At 39.3% G+C, this 17,813-nt stretch overlaps 1 protein-coding gene across 1 annotated transcript in view; it reads right to left on the minus strand.

Annotated features, from left to right (window-relative positions):
• Positions 1 to 17,813, minus strand: part of LOC103315370 — a 175,614-nt gene that overhangs the window by 12,586 nt on the left and 145,215 nt on the right. Inside the window, exon 8 of the mRNA XM_031927029.1 lies at positions 6,169 to 6,314. Coding sequence (XP_031782889.1) covers positions 6,169 to 6,314 — 146 coding nt within the window. The remainder of the gene's footprint in view (positions 1 to 6,168; positions 6,315 to 17,813) is intronic.

Consider the following 17,813-nt stretch of genomic DNA (forward strand, 5'->3'; position numbering starts at 1 on the left):
GTGGCAAGCTACTTAAGCAATAGGACACTACAATATCGCACGGATGACGGTATTGTGAAACACGGCGTTACTGCAGGCGTTCCACAGGGGTCAGTCATGGGCCCACCACTATGGAACATCATGTATGACGGGGTATTGAGGATTCCGGTACCTCCCAATATTAAGATTATTGGATTTGCGGATGACATTGCGATAGTAGTGACCGGTAAAGTGTTGGAGGAGATTACCGAAGACGCTAACGACGCAATCAGCAGCATCAGAAGCTGGCTCACGACAGCTGGTCTTCAACTGGCCGACCACAAGACGGAGGCGGTCCTGGTGACAAGCCGGAAAAAAGTAGAGACCATTACTCTAAGGGTTGGAAGCAGCGATATTATCTCGGCACCCTCCATACGATACCTAGGAGTACAAATCGACGCCCGATTAAGGTTCGATGAACACCTTAAAAGAGTCGGCAGGAAAGCATCGCAGGTGGCGAATGGGTTAGCGGGACTGATGCCCAACATAGGGGGACTACGGCAAACACAGAGACAGCTGCTGACACACGTGATTGACTCAATTACACTGTATGCCGCCCCGGTCTGGCATGAAGCAGCAACGGTGAAGATGTACACTAAGCAGGTTACATCAGCACGCCGACGGGCTTGTTTACGCGTCACTAGCGGATACAGAACGACCTCTAGTGATGCTATCGAGGTTCTTGCGGGAATTCTTCCGCTGGATCTTGCAGCAGAAGAAAGGGCAAGGCTCTTTGAGAGGCTTCAAGAAGAAGAGTCGACAAGGGTACACATTAAAAAGGAGGAGCTTCAACGCACTCTGGAAGCGTGGCAGCGTAGATGGGGCGCGTCAACAAAAGGAAGATGGACACACCGTCTGGTGCCTAATATAGGAGTATGGATAAACAGACGACATAGCGATCTAGATTTTTATCTCACCCAACTACTGACGGGGCATGGCTGCTTCAGGTATTACCTGCACCGCTTCAAGTTGGACAACGAAGCTACTCGCACAACCTGCCCGAATTCCCTCGAAGATGCCGAACACATCATCACAGTGTGTCCACGGTTTGCCGCAAAAAGAGAAATTCTCTTAGAAACTTTAGGTCAAGCCGTCACGCCCGAGAACTTCGTTGGGCTGATGCTGAAGTCAACCAATAACTGGAAGACTGTGGCGTCGTTCGCGGCCACCGTAATGAGAAAACTTAGAAGTGAGGATACGGCAAGACGCCAGCTTACGGAATCCCGAGACGATGAGACTATCGTCCGTATATCTGCTCCTTAGACCGATGCTGAGGAACGTAGGTAACTAAGTTGAGCCAAGACTCCCCCACCCGATGCAGAGGAACGTAGGTGTCGGGGTTGAGACTATATACAAGACGTGGCAATGCCCGTTTAATCTAAGTGCTCCTCAAACCGATGCAGAGGAACGTAGGTTGAGCTGAGCCCAGCTCCCCTGCCTGATGCAGATGAACGTAGGTCGAGGGTTGAGACTGTCAGAGGATGACAGGACGATGCTGTAGGAAGTAGACGGCCTGACGATGCAGAAAGAAGTAGACGAGTTTGATCCTGAACCCCTAATCACTACGGTGGATGGGGGATGCATGGAAATGTCAAACAATCCTTGGATAGCCCTATCAGGCTAATGAACAGTCCCCACCGAAGAAATGTCTAACGATGGTTCCGGTGGGGATTGGTTTCGTATGGCCACTTGGGCAGAGCGTGCTCTGCCTACGCCTTATAAAAAAAAAAAAAAAAACACACACACACTCTCTCTCTCTCTCTCTCTCTCTCTCTCGCTATCGGTCGTCGCTCGATTGAGTCAGTCTCACATTCGAGAGCTGACGCATTTGCTATTCTGGCAGGAAGATATCTGTCTGTCCGACGGACCGCGCCTTCTACGCGAGGCCCCGAATCTTGTCTCGCGCTTGCGCAACGTCGCGTTCCAACGATGCGCGAATCTACCTGATTTCGCACCTCGTTACAACCCCCTCCTAGAATCGAACAATCGTCCCGAGTTCGATTCTACACTCTACGAAAAACGCGACGTTTATCTTTTGGACGGTTGAACCTTTTCTACGACGCACCTGTTTCTTCTCTGGTTCACTTAGATGCTTGCAGGTCGCGTCACTACCTCCAGGACCGTATCCTAGATCGATTTTCACCTTGATCGCAAGGTTTTATTCGGCACGATTACGAACCGTACGCGAATTGGCTTCGTTCAGCCCGGACGCCGCATCACTTTGTTAGCCTACAGAGGTTCGCTCGTTAATCAGCGGTGCGCCGCTCGCATCCGCTTGTCCGCTCGCTTCCCTCGGCGGTTAAGCGATGTCGTCCTCTCCACTCTTCAGCGACCTTTGGTTGACCGTAAGCTCGTGCTGCTCTTTAAGTCGCATGACCGGTGTTGAATCGACGAACTTCCTCTTCAACGATCCTCCGACAAATTCTCGTCTTCAAGGCGGCGTCTACTTGGCGATGCTTTGCTTCGCATTCGCTGTTCGTGACTTTCCTTCGTCACGAAATTGCCAGCCTTGCACGATACCAGTCCATGTCGTGCATTTTAGTAACCCGCTTGGCACGCTGACACGTTACTCGCACACTGCGACACTATCTCGCCGCTCTATCTCGAGATCTTCACGCGATCGTGCCAGGCCACGATCACTCACCCACTTTATCGAGTTTTCTAAGGGTGATAGTGTGGCGCTACCCCGTATCTCTGCCACTAACTAGACTTCTCTTGGTCGTAGTCATCTATGTGCGGCTTTTCGCGGACCTGCGCCTGAACTCCAGGCGCACCTTGAATCCGTCTCGTTCTTAGTTCTTTGTAACGCGAGCTTGACTTACTTTCCGCTGGTCGTAAGGAGTCCAAACGTCTTGCTGAGGTCTAACGTTGGTACGTCTCTCGTTATCTGCAGTTCACGGAGACGACCGTCCATGTTGGGTAATGGAGAGGCGTAATAGCCCCAGAAGCACGTTGAATCTCGGGCGCTAACGCAGGAATTAAGCTTTTTTTGCGTCCTCATTGTGCTCAAGCGCTATAATATCGCCTTTCTCAGCGCTGGACGCTCGTCCTACGGACGAAGCTTGCGGATTCAAACTTGCACCTCTGACCTTTCTACGATCTTAATCCGCCTTGCGTCCGAATTGCTCGCGCTGTTAGTAGGTGTAAGGTCTCGTCGAGGCTGTCAAGTCTAACTCCTTAGCACTCTCGTAATCAGACCTCCTGCAACTTCTCGTGTTCTGCGCCTGTGAAGTTCTCGTTTTACAACCGCTGTCCCCTGCTTTGGGACAGTCTCGCCACCAATGCGTCAATCATCTACAGGTCCAGCACTCGAGCCATTTACGCGCTCTTCTGGACATGTGCTTTACTGCATTATCAGGCTCTGAGCAACTTTTTCTTTCATACGCCCGTGACTTGCATATCCAGCATCTCTTTTCAGTTTTGCATGCATGCTTCGATGCGCCGATTGTCATCTTGTTCGCTTGATTGACTTTCGCGATATGCTGATATGCTGGGTTTTCCTCTTATGCGATTGGACATCTTGCCCTCTTTGCGTCTGCTTTTCGTGGGGTAAGTGGCCTTCCTGGACCGCGGGTTTCCGTTCACCCTTGCGCCTTCGTTCGACTCGTTCGACGAAGCGTGGTCCATTGGACGGAGGAACGCTTTCCCTTGCTTCCTCTTTGCTCTGGCTTTTAGGGCGCTTGCGCGGACTATTGCGTCGTACTTCGTTTATTTGTTTGGTTTTGCTCTTCTGCGAAGTATTGGACGCTGACGCTGTTTTCTGCTTTGGCGTAACCCTTCGCGTGCGTCTTCGCTCCGCGCCGGCGAGTGGATTTCTCGTCTGACTCACCTTTAACTTCTCGAGACGTTTCACCTTCTCTTCTAACTCTCGCAACGTGTGACGCATTTTCCTCATTTCCTCTAAAAGTCGCGTGTACGTGAGGGTCTTAGAAGCTCCCTCACGCAACTCGTTGCATGACGAACAAAGCTCCGAACTTCTTTGTGACTCTGTGTCCGAACTGAGCTCTTCGTCAAGAGTTATTTCGCTGTTCAGCGTTGGTGATGTCTCGCTCGTCGTTGAGGTTATGACAGCGTTTTCACTTGGTCTTTTCTTCTCATCGACCATCGGATGATGAGTCCTCCCTTCCCCAAACGCTGTCTATCCTCGACGTAACTGTCTCACAGTTTTAGGCTGGTCTTGGCTCTCGTCGAATCCGCTATCCTGTGCGATTCGTGCCGCGACTGTTTTGTAGATACTCGGCAACGCGATTTCTACAAACATGAGCAGCCTTACATCTTTTTCGTCTTGAATGACGTCTCTGCTAAGTTTATCAGTCTCTTTTCGCTGAAGCAATCATCACAAAATTATGCTGACGTCTCCATTATTCCGCAAAAGTCAGCATAATTCCTCTTTCGTTGCCAATTTTGTCAGCTAAAGTCCTGATCTACTGATTTATAAAAATACACATTAGGGTGTATCGAATTTTTGTACGCACTTTGGCGACTCATAATAGTGCAGACATTTTAGTAGTTATATCAAATAGAACGTCTGTAAAACTTGGACGCATAAGGTCAATTGCTTCCGCTCTGTCTAAGGTCGACTAATTCAAAAATACCACATTTATGCTTAAACATTTTTTTTTTAATTCTTCAAACAAATTTAAGAGGAAAATGCTCCAATACATTTTTTTGTAAAATGCATTCCTTCTTGTTGATAAATTATTGAAGTGTTGAATTCAATATTTTCAACTTAAATTTCTGAAACTTCAATAATTTATCAACAAGAAGGAATGCATTTTACAAAAAAATGTATTGGAGCATTTTCCTCTTAAATTTGTTTGAAGAATTAAAAAAAAAATTTTTAAGCATAAATGTGGTAATTTTGAATTAGTCGACCTTAGACAGAGCGGAAGTAATTGACCTTATGCGTCCAAGTTTTACAGACGTTCTATTTGATATAACTACTAAAATTTCTGCACTATTATGAGTCGCCAAAGTGCGTACAAAAAATTCGATCCGCCCTAATACACATGTATATACTACATATCATTGATAGTGTTATTATAAATTAAGGTAAGTTAATGATTTCAGTAAAATATTATTAGTTCAAATGTTCATTTACAGCATCCAACGCATCTGGACTAATCTTGTTTTTTTATAAGATATATGTCTATGTTTGTCTCTTTACTAATTAAGTACATTAAATAATAACATTTATATGTGTTTAAATTACATAATAATTATAATAAATTATAAGTGTAACGCACGAGCGGAGTGTCAGTGAGTTACTTTCAACGGCAAAAGTACCCAAGACTCCGGCTGTTTCGAGACAGGTTTTTTCCCCGGAATTCTCCTTCAGTGTGACTCCGAGGTTTTCCCTGTCTCACAGGCGTAAGCCTGGGCGAATGCGAAACAGTGGTAGGGACCGAAGGTAAGGTAGGAATTAAGGTAGCCAACTCGATGCATTAGGCAGGGAGCGCCGGCCTTACCGGTGTGGAGCTGGTCTAATACGGGACCTTCTCCGAGGAAAGCTACACTGAGAGACGGACCCGATGCCCTCTAGGGGGCAGAGAGTGCTGGCAAACCAACATGCTGTGTGTCTGAAAAATATCGACATGGGAGATAGTGACGTAGGAAAGAGATAGGATGGGGCACTAACTTCCACACAGAGGTGGTGGAAGGCCCCCGGCAGCTAGGCCGAAGGGCTGCACCGGTAATGGAAAAATAAAAAAAAAAGTGTAACGCATGAACGGACGTAGGGACGGTCGCTTTTGGATGTCATTTTATTAATTTGTATAACCTAACATTTTTCTTCGTTTTTCGGCAATACGAAATTTTGAACTTTAACATATACATACCGTAAAATAAAAATAATTATAGGATGATTTACTAGTTTTAAGGGATTTTTACAGTTTTACTCACATATAGAGTTTTAATATAATGTAAAATAGTAATATAATATAAGATAAGATAAAAGATACATTCGAAACGCGCATAATATAATATAATAAATGCATTTAGATTCATTTTACTAGACACTCAGTTAATTGCCACCATAATAGCGATTTCTGCTAAATGGTTGGTGCTTATTTCTTAACGATTTCACCAGGACACCAGGATTCATATAATTATTATCATTATAGAATTATTTCCAAATATGATTTTACGTACCAGAAAGAGCAATAGCTTCTCGAAACGTGTGTAACTCTGGATCTGGATCGCTACCAGGTGGAGGAGTTGAAGAAACTACCATACTTGCAGTTGGACTTTGTGAAGGCGGTGAGCCACATACCATCATTCGAGGTTTCGGGGAGCTTCTGCAAAAGACATCATTATATTTTAGCATATTGATCATAATAGATAATACGTGTTAAATCTATTAAATTCGAGTAGTCCAAGGACATCACAATTTTACGAAGAGCATTCGCGGTGCATGCCAAAAAAACGAGGAAGTTAAGGCCACCCTAAAAGACACGTTTGAAATAACGATTTTGAAATCCTTCGGTATTATTGGCCGCCAGGCGGTCAGACAGGTTCTTATCGCCATTGTTCTTGCCGATCACTCTGTTTTTATTTCGGAAGAGCGCGACCGGCAAAAATAATCGTCGCATCTGAGGTTACTGATACCCAGCCCACGGAACCAGCGACATCAGTATTTGTTATAAGACTTTTTTCATTATCGATAAGGAGCACAGTCCAGCCTAAAGCCCATTTACTTAATGGGATCAGCTTTGTAGGTGCTACATGGGTAGCTGCACCCAAGAATCGGATCGAGATTTTTTTTCTAGCCTAACTTTGATTAATCTTGACTCGGTGAATGTTTGACAGAGAATGAAAAAATATGGTCGCTTAACGTCTTCTTCTTCCGTTCTTTTGTTTTTAAAAAATACATATCGTTTCATACATACCTTTGAACACATTCGCTACATACGTATACCATGTATGCATACATACACATTCTCATACATTTATACACACATACACCCGTTGCTGAGCGGATACGCAGAGCATCTTCGCTTTGTGCCCGTGCCTCCACAATTTTATAAATGCTTCGGAAACAAGCTTGCTAGACATGTTTAGCCGTCAGGACACGGGAAGGATCTTCATTAGCCCACTTTACCCGAGATTTGTGTACTTCCTCTGCAGGAAAGCGAGGAAATCAGCGAAAGAGCTGGGTTGGGCACCGCTAATCGTTAAGAATTTTACTGTGTTCATGCATGAGATTCGTGACTCTCCGCTAATCACTCAACACTCAGAAGCAAACCTCGCTGCGTTAGAAGGAGCCAGTAATAACATGCAGCAAAGCGGTTGGCCAGATCAATATCAATATACTTGCTAAACATTTCTCGATGATTGAAGAGCTCTGCGACGACTTGTGATATGATGTCTTAGAAGTCACCGAGACCTATTTTACGTCGACGAGGACGATAACCACCTTTCGCTTAATAATTACAACTTTTTCAATGTGGATAGCAAGCGCCACGAGGGATAATTATGGGACTCTACGTACGAGACTATTTTATTGATCGGAGAACTATTAAATGAACATATAGAAAAAATACTATTTGGAATACTCTATCGTAGACCCGCCGCTGCTTATTCAACCAACTTCTTTGCTTGTATTTTCCTGTACTGCTAGATATTTAATTTAAAGCCATGATTACGCAAATTCGTTTATCGTCTCTCATTGTTTTACACTCGTACTCTCTAACCCAGCACATCATGTTTTTAGAGTCAATCAACCGACCAACGCATACATAGCTCAATTCATTTCTTCCTACCTTATATGGTTGTTTATGTGCTTAGTAAGTTTCAGCTCCGCTTCTTTCCTCCTCCACCCTCTTTTACCCTGCTTCCAACTCCTGACACACCTCCTCAAAAAAAAAAACAAGAATCGCTTTAAAAATTACCTTATTTTATAGGGCACAAGAAGCCTCTTCCCTCCTCCTTTCTCTTCCTGTACTCCTCTTACTCCTCCTCATACCCATTCTTATTCTTGTAAAATCTGTTTATAACTTAAAAATAAATTTGTACATAGTGCGAGCGATATAAATAAAATTATGTTTCAAACAAGAAAAAAAGTATAAATTGTTGTTTAAAAATAAGATGTAGATAAATTTTATTTATTGAAACCAGTAAGTTTACAGAATATTAGTTTAACTGATACCCGAAAACCCGCAGAGGTAAACATTGTTATCTGATCGCAGGACTGGGGTGTATACAGATAATATAAAAATATATATACATAAAAAATTAAAATACTTATGAACTAAATTCTTACGTACTAAAAAAAAAACAATTTGTATCAATACATCCTTTTTAAGAAGTAGTAACAGTACAATTTACAACTGTACGTTTGCGAGATCAATTGCGCATGTTATTCTATATTTACAGTTTTTAATTCGTTAGGAAGCGCATTAAATATTACTATGACTTTCTTAAAACTATTCTTATCACTAATTCTTTTATTGTTTTTGAGTATAATAATTCGTTTATTCCTTGTTATACTATCTGACGTAAGAAATTGAGATTTAAGGTCATCATAGTGTAGTCTTAACGCCTTCAAGCAAAAAATTGTGTTCTATATTTAGGGGACTGTCCTGAACTACAAAATTATTTTTATTTACTATTTTTAGTATTTTTTTGTAAGTTCTGTAGAATATTTAAATTGTTTTGATTTGCTCCTTCCTAAGCTGTGATGCCATAACTTATTATGCTATGAAAAAAAGCATAATAAATCATATGCAGAGTTTAACTGTCACTGTTTTTGCGATTATATAAAACATATACACCAGATATTTTGTTTTTTTAACTATGTATTTTAATATTCATTTATGCTGGTACACTATCAACGTAACTGCCGAAAGTCATACATACTGTTTATCAACATTCAATTATAATTTATTTAGCGCTAACTACTTAGATATAAGCCCTAGGTAATTGTTCTTATTATTTTGAGCATCGTCCTACCCCCTTCCGTCTCTCGACTCTCGAGCACGGAAGAACTTCTACACTTAAAAACCCTGGGTCTATTCGTTGCGCTTCCGAAAGTCAACGCGTTCACCCTCTCTTTTGGCGCGACCAGTCTCCAAGTTTTAGTAGAAAAATTACACCACCAGTCGAGCAACAGCCATTCACTCGTGAGCAACATAAATATTTATCTGTTATTAAGTATCTGAAATTCTTTGATATATGCGGATAAGTTGTTGTTATGAATTATAAGTTATACATAGATCGATTCTATATATAACAAATTGATGATCGATAATAAAATAAATGTGTATATTTATTAATTTTTTCACTGTATAAAACGTGACTATACAGCGCTATGAGTATTGTAAAGAATGATCCATTAGTTGTTAATACACCGCGTCTTTGATCCAAATGAATGAAGGAGTCACAATTAAAATGCTATTTAATGATTTATTTACTATAAAGAATATACAATTTTACTCTAATACATTATTATAATCGGTAAGGTGGAACAATGAAATGTTCATTGGATACTTTGACTGACAAGCAACGTATGATTATAGGCAAATCCTAAAGTTTAATTAGTGAATTAAATAGATTAGATACACTTGTATCTCCTTGCATTTTTTCTACTACATACGCGTAATAGTATTGATCAAACGAGATTTCTTTAAATACTTTTACGTAAAAGTATATCTCATTGTTCACCTTTACGAGTTTGACTTTTTCTCCAAATTGTTTTTCGCTTATCTCTATATTTAAAATAATAACACTTCTAATCTTATAAAAAATATTATAAATTAAGATTTGATTGTAATATTTGATTGAGCTTTTAGCGAATCCTAAAGTATTATAGTACCTTTGTATCGCATCATTAGCACTAGTATCATGCAGATTTAATATAAAATCATCTACACATTCATTGGTTTTAAACAACTCGCACATTTTTAAGATTTGTTTTAAAGTGATGGTCTTTAATAAATTTTTTGTTGAGCATGTTCCTTTGACAGTAGACTTCGTAGGGAGGCGAGAAGACTCGAAGCGCATAGACCAAAAATGTACACATGGTCTATTCAAGTGTAGAATTCTCGGATTTTATTTGGGTTTTAGTGAGTCAAAGAGTTTGATATGTTGGTGATGGTGTTTGCTTATCAACTCCTTTAATATTTTAATATCAGCTCTTACTATTCGTGGCGACAAAAGAATATCTGCAATACTTCTTAAGTATTTAAAAAGTTCCCAGTGATAATCGTTTTCTGGAATAATATCAGCAATGATGACTCCAAGATATTTTACAAAGCATAGCATCTCTCATGCAGACATACGCATCGCCAATTTATTTTGTAGATGATCAAATTAAATTTCTGAAGGAACATGTTTTTTCGCCGAAATCAACTTTTTATTCTAGCATTCAATTCTTGTAATGTAAAATATATTTTTATAAAAATAAATACTGCGATTATATTATGCAGATCGTATGCACAAACTACCTCCAAAACATTGTGCATCATGTTAACAGATGTATTGTCGGTTATATGAAAATTGTCGATTTCGTGAAATGCACACGGCTCTTTTATTACAGTGTTCGAGGGTTTTTTTGTCTTACAATCTAAATCATAATTTGTACGTGTACGTAACAATGACTGGTCTTCAATAGTCAAACTATATGTCTCTTTTGAAGATGCTTTGCATATTCGGCAGAAATAATGCGATGAAAATAATTCTACAAATCCAAATATTTCGTTCAATCCTAAGTAGTCCTACGATTAGCGTTAAAACGAATTTAACTGATTTTTGAATACCGTCTACGATCACGTGAATGCCAGAACGCTGAAGACAATTCAGTTCGGGAATCAATTTTTGAAAAACTTTTGCATTAGTTGTGCGCTTTTTGTTCTCAGTATAAACTTATGTGTTAAATATAATACTGTTTAATTGAGATGAGACCTTGGCAGGAAGGCAAGCCATTGATGCGTAAACAGCACCAAACTTATTTTCGCCTGAGTGGCTTCCCATGGCATTGCCAGTCTCTAAATCATCATAAAAGATTACAAGAGGTAACACGATATCTGTAGAATTCGTATCATACTTATTTTTCCATAATTTAACCAGCATCATATTTGAAATTATTCGTGTATTTTTGCGTAAATCATTTGTATAATCTATTATTTTACTCAATATCCCAGGCCTTTCTAAAAACAGTTTCAAAGTTTTATGTAACGGCACATATACACCATACATACATTCTGCTGCGAATGCTACCTTATTGTTTACAGTTTTCTCAATGAACGCTACCATAGTCCAGTAGCCCTTTTGTTCTTAAAATAGCAAATCTCTTCTTTTTAATTAACGTAACGCATTTTTAAATAAAATTAAAGTTAAAAATTTTAATTAAAGTTACGTTTTCTTTTTAATAAACGTAATATTGTAAGCCTACCCTATATTCAAGGTTTTTACGAGCAGACTAGTCATACATTCAAGACTCTCAACATCGAAACTGTACCGAAAATAAATAGCCAAATGAAAAACATCATCATAAAAGGCAAAGACAAAAAAGATAAAGATCTAGAAAACAACGTTGTCTATAAACTTGAATTTAATGATTGCTCTGTCACGTATGTAGGCCAAAATAAAAGAAATGTGTATACGTACAAATGAACACAGAAAATTGAAAAATACTGTAATCTCCGATCACGTCAACAATCTGAATCACACTTTCAATTTTGAAAACTACCACATTAAATACAGAGAGATCAATTTAAATAAAAGACTAGTTTCCGAAATGCTACACATACACCTACAAGAAAACGGTATTAATAAGAAGGAAGACACTCAAAATTTAAATACAGTATACACACACCTTATACACCAGCTGAAAACAAATTGTCAACACGGCCGCTCGACTCTTTTCTCACTGCTCCGCGCTATATCAACACGACGAAAATCTCGACTCGCGCGAATTATAATCGAACAGCTGAGAGAGAAACACTGTTCACCTACGTCCCCTCCGCCGCGTGGCGGGGAAGCGCCTTCTCGACAAAACTTTGTACTGATCTTCTCCATAATTGTAAGTTCTATTCTTCACACTGTACATATATTGTTATACAACAAGTTTTTATTAAAATTTGTTTACATTAGTCTCCTAATGAGGGCGGCATTGTCCGTCGAAACGTTGAGAAGAAAAGAGAAAATGTCTTAGTTTTTTCTCTCCTTTCTCACCACACAACCTGCCTCGGGAAGACCGATAGAGACGAACCAATATTCTTAAAATTATATACATTCATATATAGAATACAAATTAAATCAAATTAATAATAAGCAACACATATGTATAGCCGTTTTTTCTATGCAATTTACTTTTTAGGATGTTATAAAACAATTTATTATAATCTACTTTTCTTATGATTTTGTATTTTTCCAATACAATATTACCATTGATATTATCTGCTTTATTAAGAAATTGAAACAGCTCGTTGTTTTTGAATTCCAATTCTTCTACCAAAAATAGTTAAAAAATGATAAAGACATTTAGTTGTAACATAATAGCACCATATTATCATTGTGCGCTCGCACTAAATATGCAATTTGTATTTATTACTATTTATAGCGTTCTTCAGAAATTGAAAAGTAAAAGATTTATGTATATGAATAGCATGAACGAAAGCAGTGAATGAATTTAGAAATAGGTATAAGAAATATAGTATACAAAAGAATCATCTATATGTGAAGGTTAATCTATTTTATCCGTATTTATTACACTCTGATTAGATGTACTTAGATAGTTTACTACATCAAGTGATGTATTAACCTCTATTGCATCGTCAAGAGACGTAACTTCTTGATTTAAAGAAATGTTTTTAGGTTCAACATCCATTACTTTAGAGTCTTGAATTATATCTACATTTGCCATAGTGGCTTGTGATGCCAATAAAGAGGCTTTATGAAAGTGATACTTTGACACAAAATCCAGAAGTATTTCTGGATTGTCCTTTAGAATAACTTTTATGAGTGAGTTGACAATCGCAAAGAAACTACCGGGATCAATTTGGTGTGCTATGTAATTCAGATAATCAAGTTGTGAAAATGCATGATGAGGTAATAGATATATAAGATATCTTATCATGCAGGAAAAATGATTGCTTAATTTTGTATAGATAATATTACTTACACTCAAATAAATGTTTGATATGGCCAGTTATAAATCTTAAAAAGTCATCCATTATTTCCAGCGTTCAATTAAAAATATAACCCCAAAAACAAAGAGCACACAGCACAAGCGGGATAGTCCTAACCTAAGACGACCATTATTAGGTGAGAGCGCATAAATTATATATATCGTCGACTTCTTGAGCAAGACAGTCGATTAGTTTTTACTTGTCCGGTGAGGTGTCGCTGTTGCCCCACCACTTCGACGCAATCGTTGCACCGCGCGGTAGAAAAATTCAACCGAAAGTTGAAAACTTTTTCTACCAACTTCAAGTACATCAAATTAACAAAACGACAGCGATTTTTTGTTCTTTTTGGCGCAATTTATGAGCCAAGGGTTTTTCAGTGTACAAGACAGCCAGCCTAGGGTGAAAACAGAATAAAGAGAAGAATAAAAATAAGAACGAACGCTTTATTATCCCCCCCCCCCCACCGAAACTACTTATCCATAGCGATCCGAATCTCTCCCGACGCGACCGCGACAAGCGACCTTGTCCTAGGCGGTGTATTAAGAAGCGTTGAAGCAACCTCGCCGAACATCGTGCACGGGGCTTGGCAACGTGGCGAAACGTATATTAACCATTCTCGCATGGTTTCCTCAGCATGCAAGCCCATTGCGGGTTACTCACGCTCGAAACGGCAACGGCAATTGCGGAACAGGCGAAAGAGGAAGCCGACGACCACTATTCCGAGTGCCCTACCGGACACCTTGGACGAACGAGTCGCCTCTCTTCTTCAAACAGCCGTAGCGACCCGTATCCCGATCTCAAGAGAATCTCGCGGGACGGAACGTCATCTAGCTACGGAGGCCCTTAAGAAAGGTGGTCCTGTCGGACGGGCCACCTGTCAACGTCGTCCGAGTCGTCCACCCGCTATGCACTCTGCAGACGAGCTCGACGCAGACGTCCTCGAACTGCACCCGGCTCCGGACGACGACTTCATTGAAGAAGTAGCTCCTTCGGAGGCGCCACCGATAGGCTAAAAGCAACTGTACCGCCAACTGCTCAACGGACCTCTCAACCGGAGACGAAAGAAGCGACGCGTCCCAAACTCTTTCTGCCAGTTTAAAAGGTACCATTCGCCGAGTCTCCAGCGAGGAAAGCGCCACGGAAGTAAGAGCGTTAGCTGAGCGAACTCCGTACGAGAGTTATATTGGCGGCCACGATACCGTGAGCCCGCAAGGCCATCCCGGCCACACTAAATAAACCCCACGAAATAAACAACCGGTCCTTTTCAGGGCCACTAATAAACAACCGGTTCTTTTCAGAGCCACCAATACGTCCAACGTAGGACTTTACGCCCTCGCTCACCAGCAAGGTGTAATACCATAAAGAAATTCATTACGGGAACGGATAACGCTTTTTTTAGCCTGTAGTGTGTGGTGTGTGTGTATATCTACCTATATTATATAATTATTTTAGAAATACTCCCCCCCATACGCACCCCCCCCCCCCACAGAATAACGTAAAAATCATTCATTTTTACATTATTTTTTAAAATATGAAAGCCCCCCCATCCAGCTTCACACGTTTTACCGATTTATACAACAGTACTGATAAATTACGACAGTTTCCACAGATACGGAACAGTAAAGTACGATAAGAACTACTTTTTGTATAAATATCGAAAATGTTTTAAGTTTAAAATTTTCATCAACAAAATTTCCACACTACCCAACAGGTACTGTCAGAAGCACGTTATATTAGAGTTATAATACAATGTACTGCAGGCGCGTTAATTTTTTTTTATATTATTGCATAAAAATATTGTATATAATTATATATATATATACATATATATGGTAAGTCTAACATTATCAACAAGTCGCTCTGCCTGTTTAACATCTTTTTAATGTGTTTTCTCACTCGATTGAGTGATTTTTCGCAGCGAGAAGGATCCTCTAACCGGCTCGCACGCTAGCGCTAAAAAACACGGCTTTTCGTGTGTTTTACGAGCCTGGAGGATTTTTTTTCGCAAGCTGGCGATAACATAACCTCATCTCAACCACTGAACGACTGCTGACGGCGAAGATACTCATGGCTGTTCCATCAGGAGGACATAACATCAGTGCTCAACATCGCTAAAAAGGAAAAAAAGGAAAATCACGTTTCTGTGATCATCAGCTCCAAACTCCATCGAACCGAGGTCTTCTTCAGAAATATTTTGAGGTTAGAAACATATAGCTCTATCTCTCTCTAAAGAGCGCGAGATCAGTTGTCACCGTCGCTGCGCGTCTAGTACCAATTTTCGCCACCAGAGTGCAACATCATCGACTCTGGAAAAACGTTGGCACCTATGACTGATCGGCCATGGTAATTTTGGCGCGTGTCTCAAAAATCTGCTAGAGCGGGAGTTTTGAAAATTGAAAAAGGAAGGAAGGTTTCTTTCTTTTCTCTCGAAAATTTTGATAAGCATTACAAGCTGAAAAAACACATATGTCCTCACATGCCAAAATGGCGCCGGGCCGAAACAAGCCTCCTGACAAGTGTCGCAGTAATTTTGCATGTTGCAAACAAAAAACTGCAACAACAGCAGTGTGCGTGATCTGTGATGAGGCATATCACCTTAGCTGCCTTAAGAACAAGAATGAAAACTTTAAATTCATTCGTAATAACCTTATAGTATGCTCTGAGAATGTCCTGAGTGAGTCAGCATCACTTTTAATTGCACAGATTAAACGAAAAAAATCAGAAGATGTGAGGAATGACCTTCTGGCAGAAACTAGTAACAAGACTCAAGACTTGCAAGAAACTGATTCCATAGATGAAAGTGATCTTGAACTGCTGAAAACGGAAAACATGCTGTTAAGGAGATTAGTTAGTGAATTAACTGAGAAAAATGACGTTCTAAAAGAAAAATTACAAAACACCAGAAGTAAAACTGACAACAATGTCCTTACATACTCATGAAGTACTCTAGACCAATCCATAAAAAAATTCCTAAAATATCCGTAAGAAAAAACAACAACAGTAATATAGATGTTATGAAGTCAGTTATTGAATGTCTAACAGCTGAAAAAAACATCCAAACAAAGAACATCTACGTAAATAAAAATGAAGAAGTCATTATAAGCTGTCTTAATGACTTCCTACACTCCTACTGACAAGTCCTACACATGTATAACAATAATTATAATAGCTTGAGTACGGTCCTAATGGAAGTCCCAGCTGACATCTACAAGCATATAAGAGAAAATAATAACAAAGTTTTTGTTGGATATCATCAATGCAAAGCCTTAACGTTTGCCCATGTTTCAAGTGCGGTAGATTTGGACACAGTGCCAGGAAATGCCAAAATGAGTTTCTGTGTTTGAAATGTTCCGGGAGGCATAATACGTGTAATTGTGATAAAGATTATGCTAAGTGCATTAACTGTCACTATAGTAACACAAAATACAAGTCAAAGTTAGACAAGAATCATCATACTTATGACTCTAACTTGTGCAGCATCTTGAAAAAGAAAATTGACAGATATATTGACTCTATTGATTACCCGATAAAACCTACTCTACCTGAAACTGAATCGATCTATCACAGCATAGAATTGGCAAACAGGCGTAAAGTATCCACAGAGGCTAATAATGTGAACAACAGGAAAATGACACTCCACGCAACAAAACAAAGCCAGAAACTGAACACAACAGAAGACCAATCACAAGACGTGATCCACAAATTCCACTGAACCATCTAAAACCGCAATCCTCTGCATTGTCACCAGCCAACAAGAGTGATAAAAACAAGATCAAGGAATAGGTAAAAATGGATATTTTTGATTATTTAGATAGGTTTCAAAATGAATCGATGCAAAAAGAACGGACATGCGGTAATATTGCAAATTTTAACAAAGCTATAAACAATAAGAAGGACTTTATCATGCATGTAAACATTCGTAGTATGAATGCAAATTTTGATAAGCTGAAAATTTTAATAGAAAGTTTAGCTATAAAACCAGCGATTGTGATATGTTCAGAAGCTTTTGAGCAAGTTAATTATAATTTCTATCAACTGAATGGTTCAGATTAATTTATTTATTTATTTATTATTACCAGAAGAAATTTACAAGGTATGTATTTCATACCTGGAAACCTGCAGAGGTAAATAAAATTACCTGTTCGCAGTCTGGTTACAAAGGAAAAGAAAGATATAAACAAAACTTAAAATTAAAACTTAAAACTAAGATATATACATTTGGCATAGCTTCTAATAACAAATTTGTGTATTGCATACAGAAACAATTTTTTTCTTTTATTATTTTTCTAACAGTTGTATCGTATCCAGTCTTTTATGATTTTCTTTTGAGGGTATTTATTTATATTTAATACTTTTAGTCGATTAGGAAGCTCATTATATACATTAATTGCTTTTATATAGCTGTTCTTATTGCTGATTCTCTTATTTGTTTTTGGTATAATAATACTTCTATTCCTAGTAACACTATCTGATGCTAAGAATTTTTCTTTGAGATCATAGTAGTGTATTTTAAGAGCTTCGAAAGCAAACAGTTGTCTTATATTTAATGGATTGTCTTGTAACATAAAGTTATTTTTATTGATGATTTTTAAAATTTTGTTTTGTAATTTTTGAACTTGGTCTCGGCTATTCCTATATGCACCGCCCCAAGCAATGATGCCATAAGTT

The sequence above is a fragment of the Nasonia vitripennis genome, assembly GCF_009193385.2.
Source record: "Nasonia vitripennis strain AsymCx chromosome 3 unlocalized genomic scaffold, Nvit_psr_1.1 chr3_random0009, whole genome shotgun sequence".
In the NCBI taxonomy this organism is placed as follows: domain Eukaryota; kingdom Metazoa; phylum Arthropoda; class Insecta; order Hymenoptera; family Pteromalidae; genus Nasonia; species Nasonia vitripennis.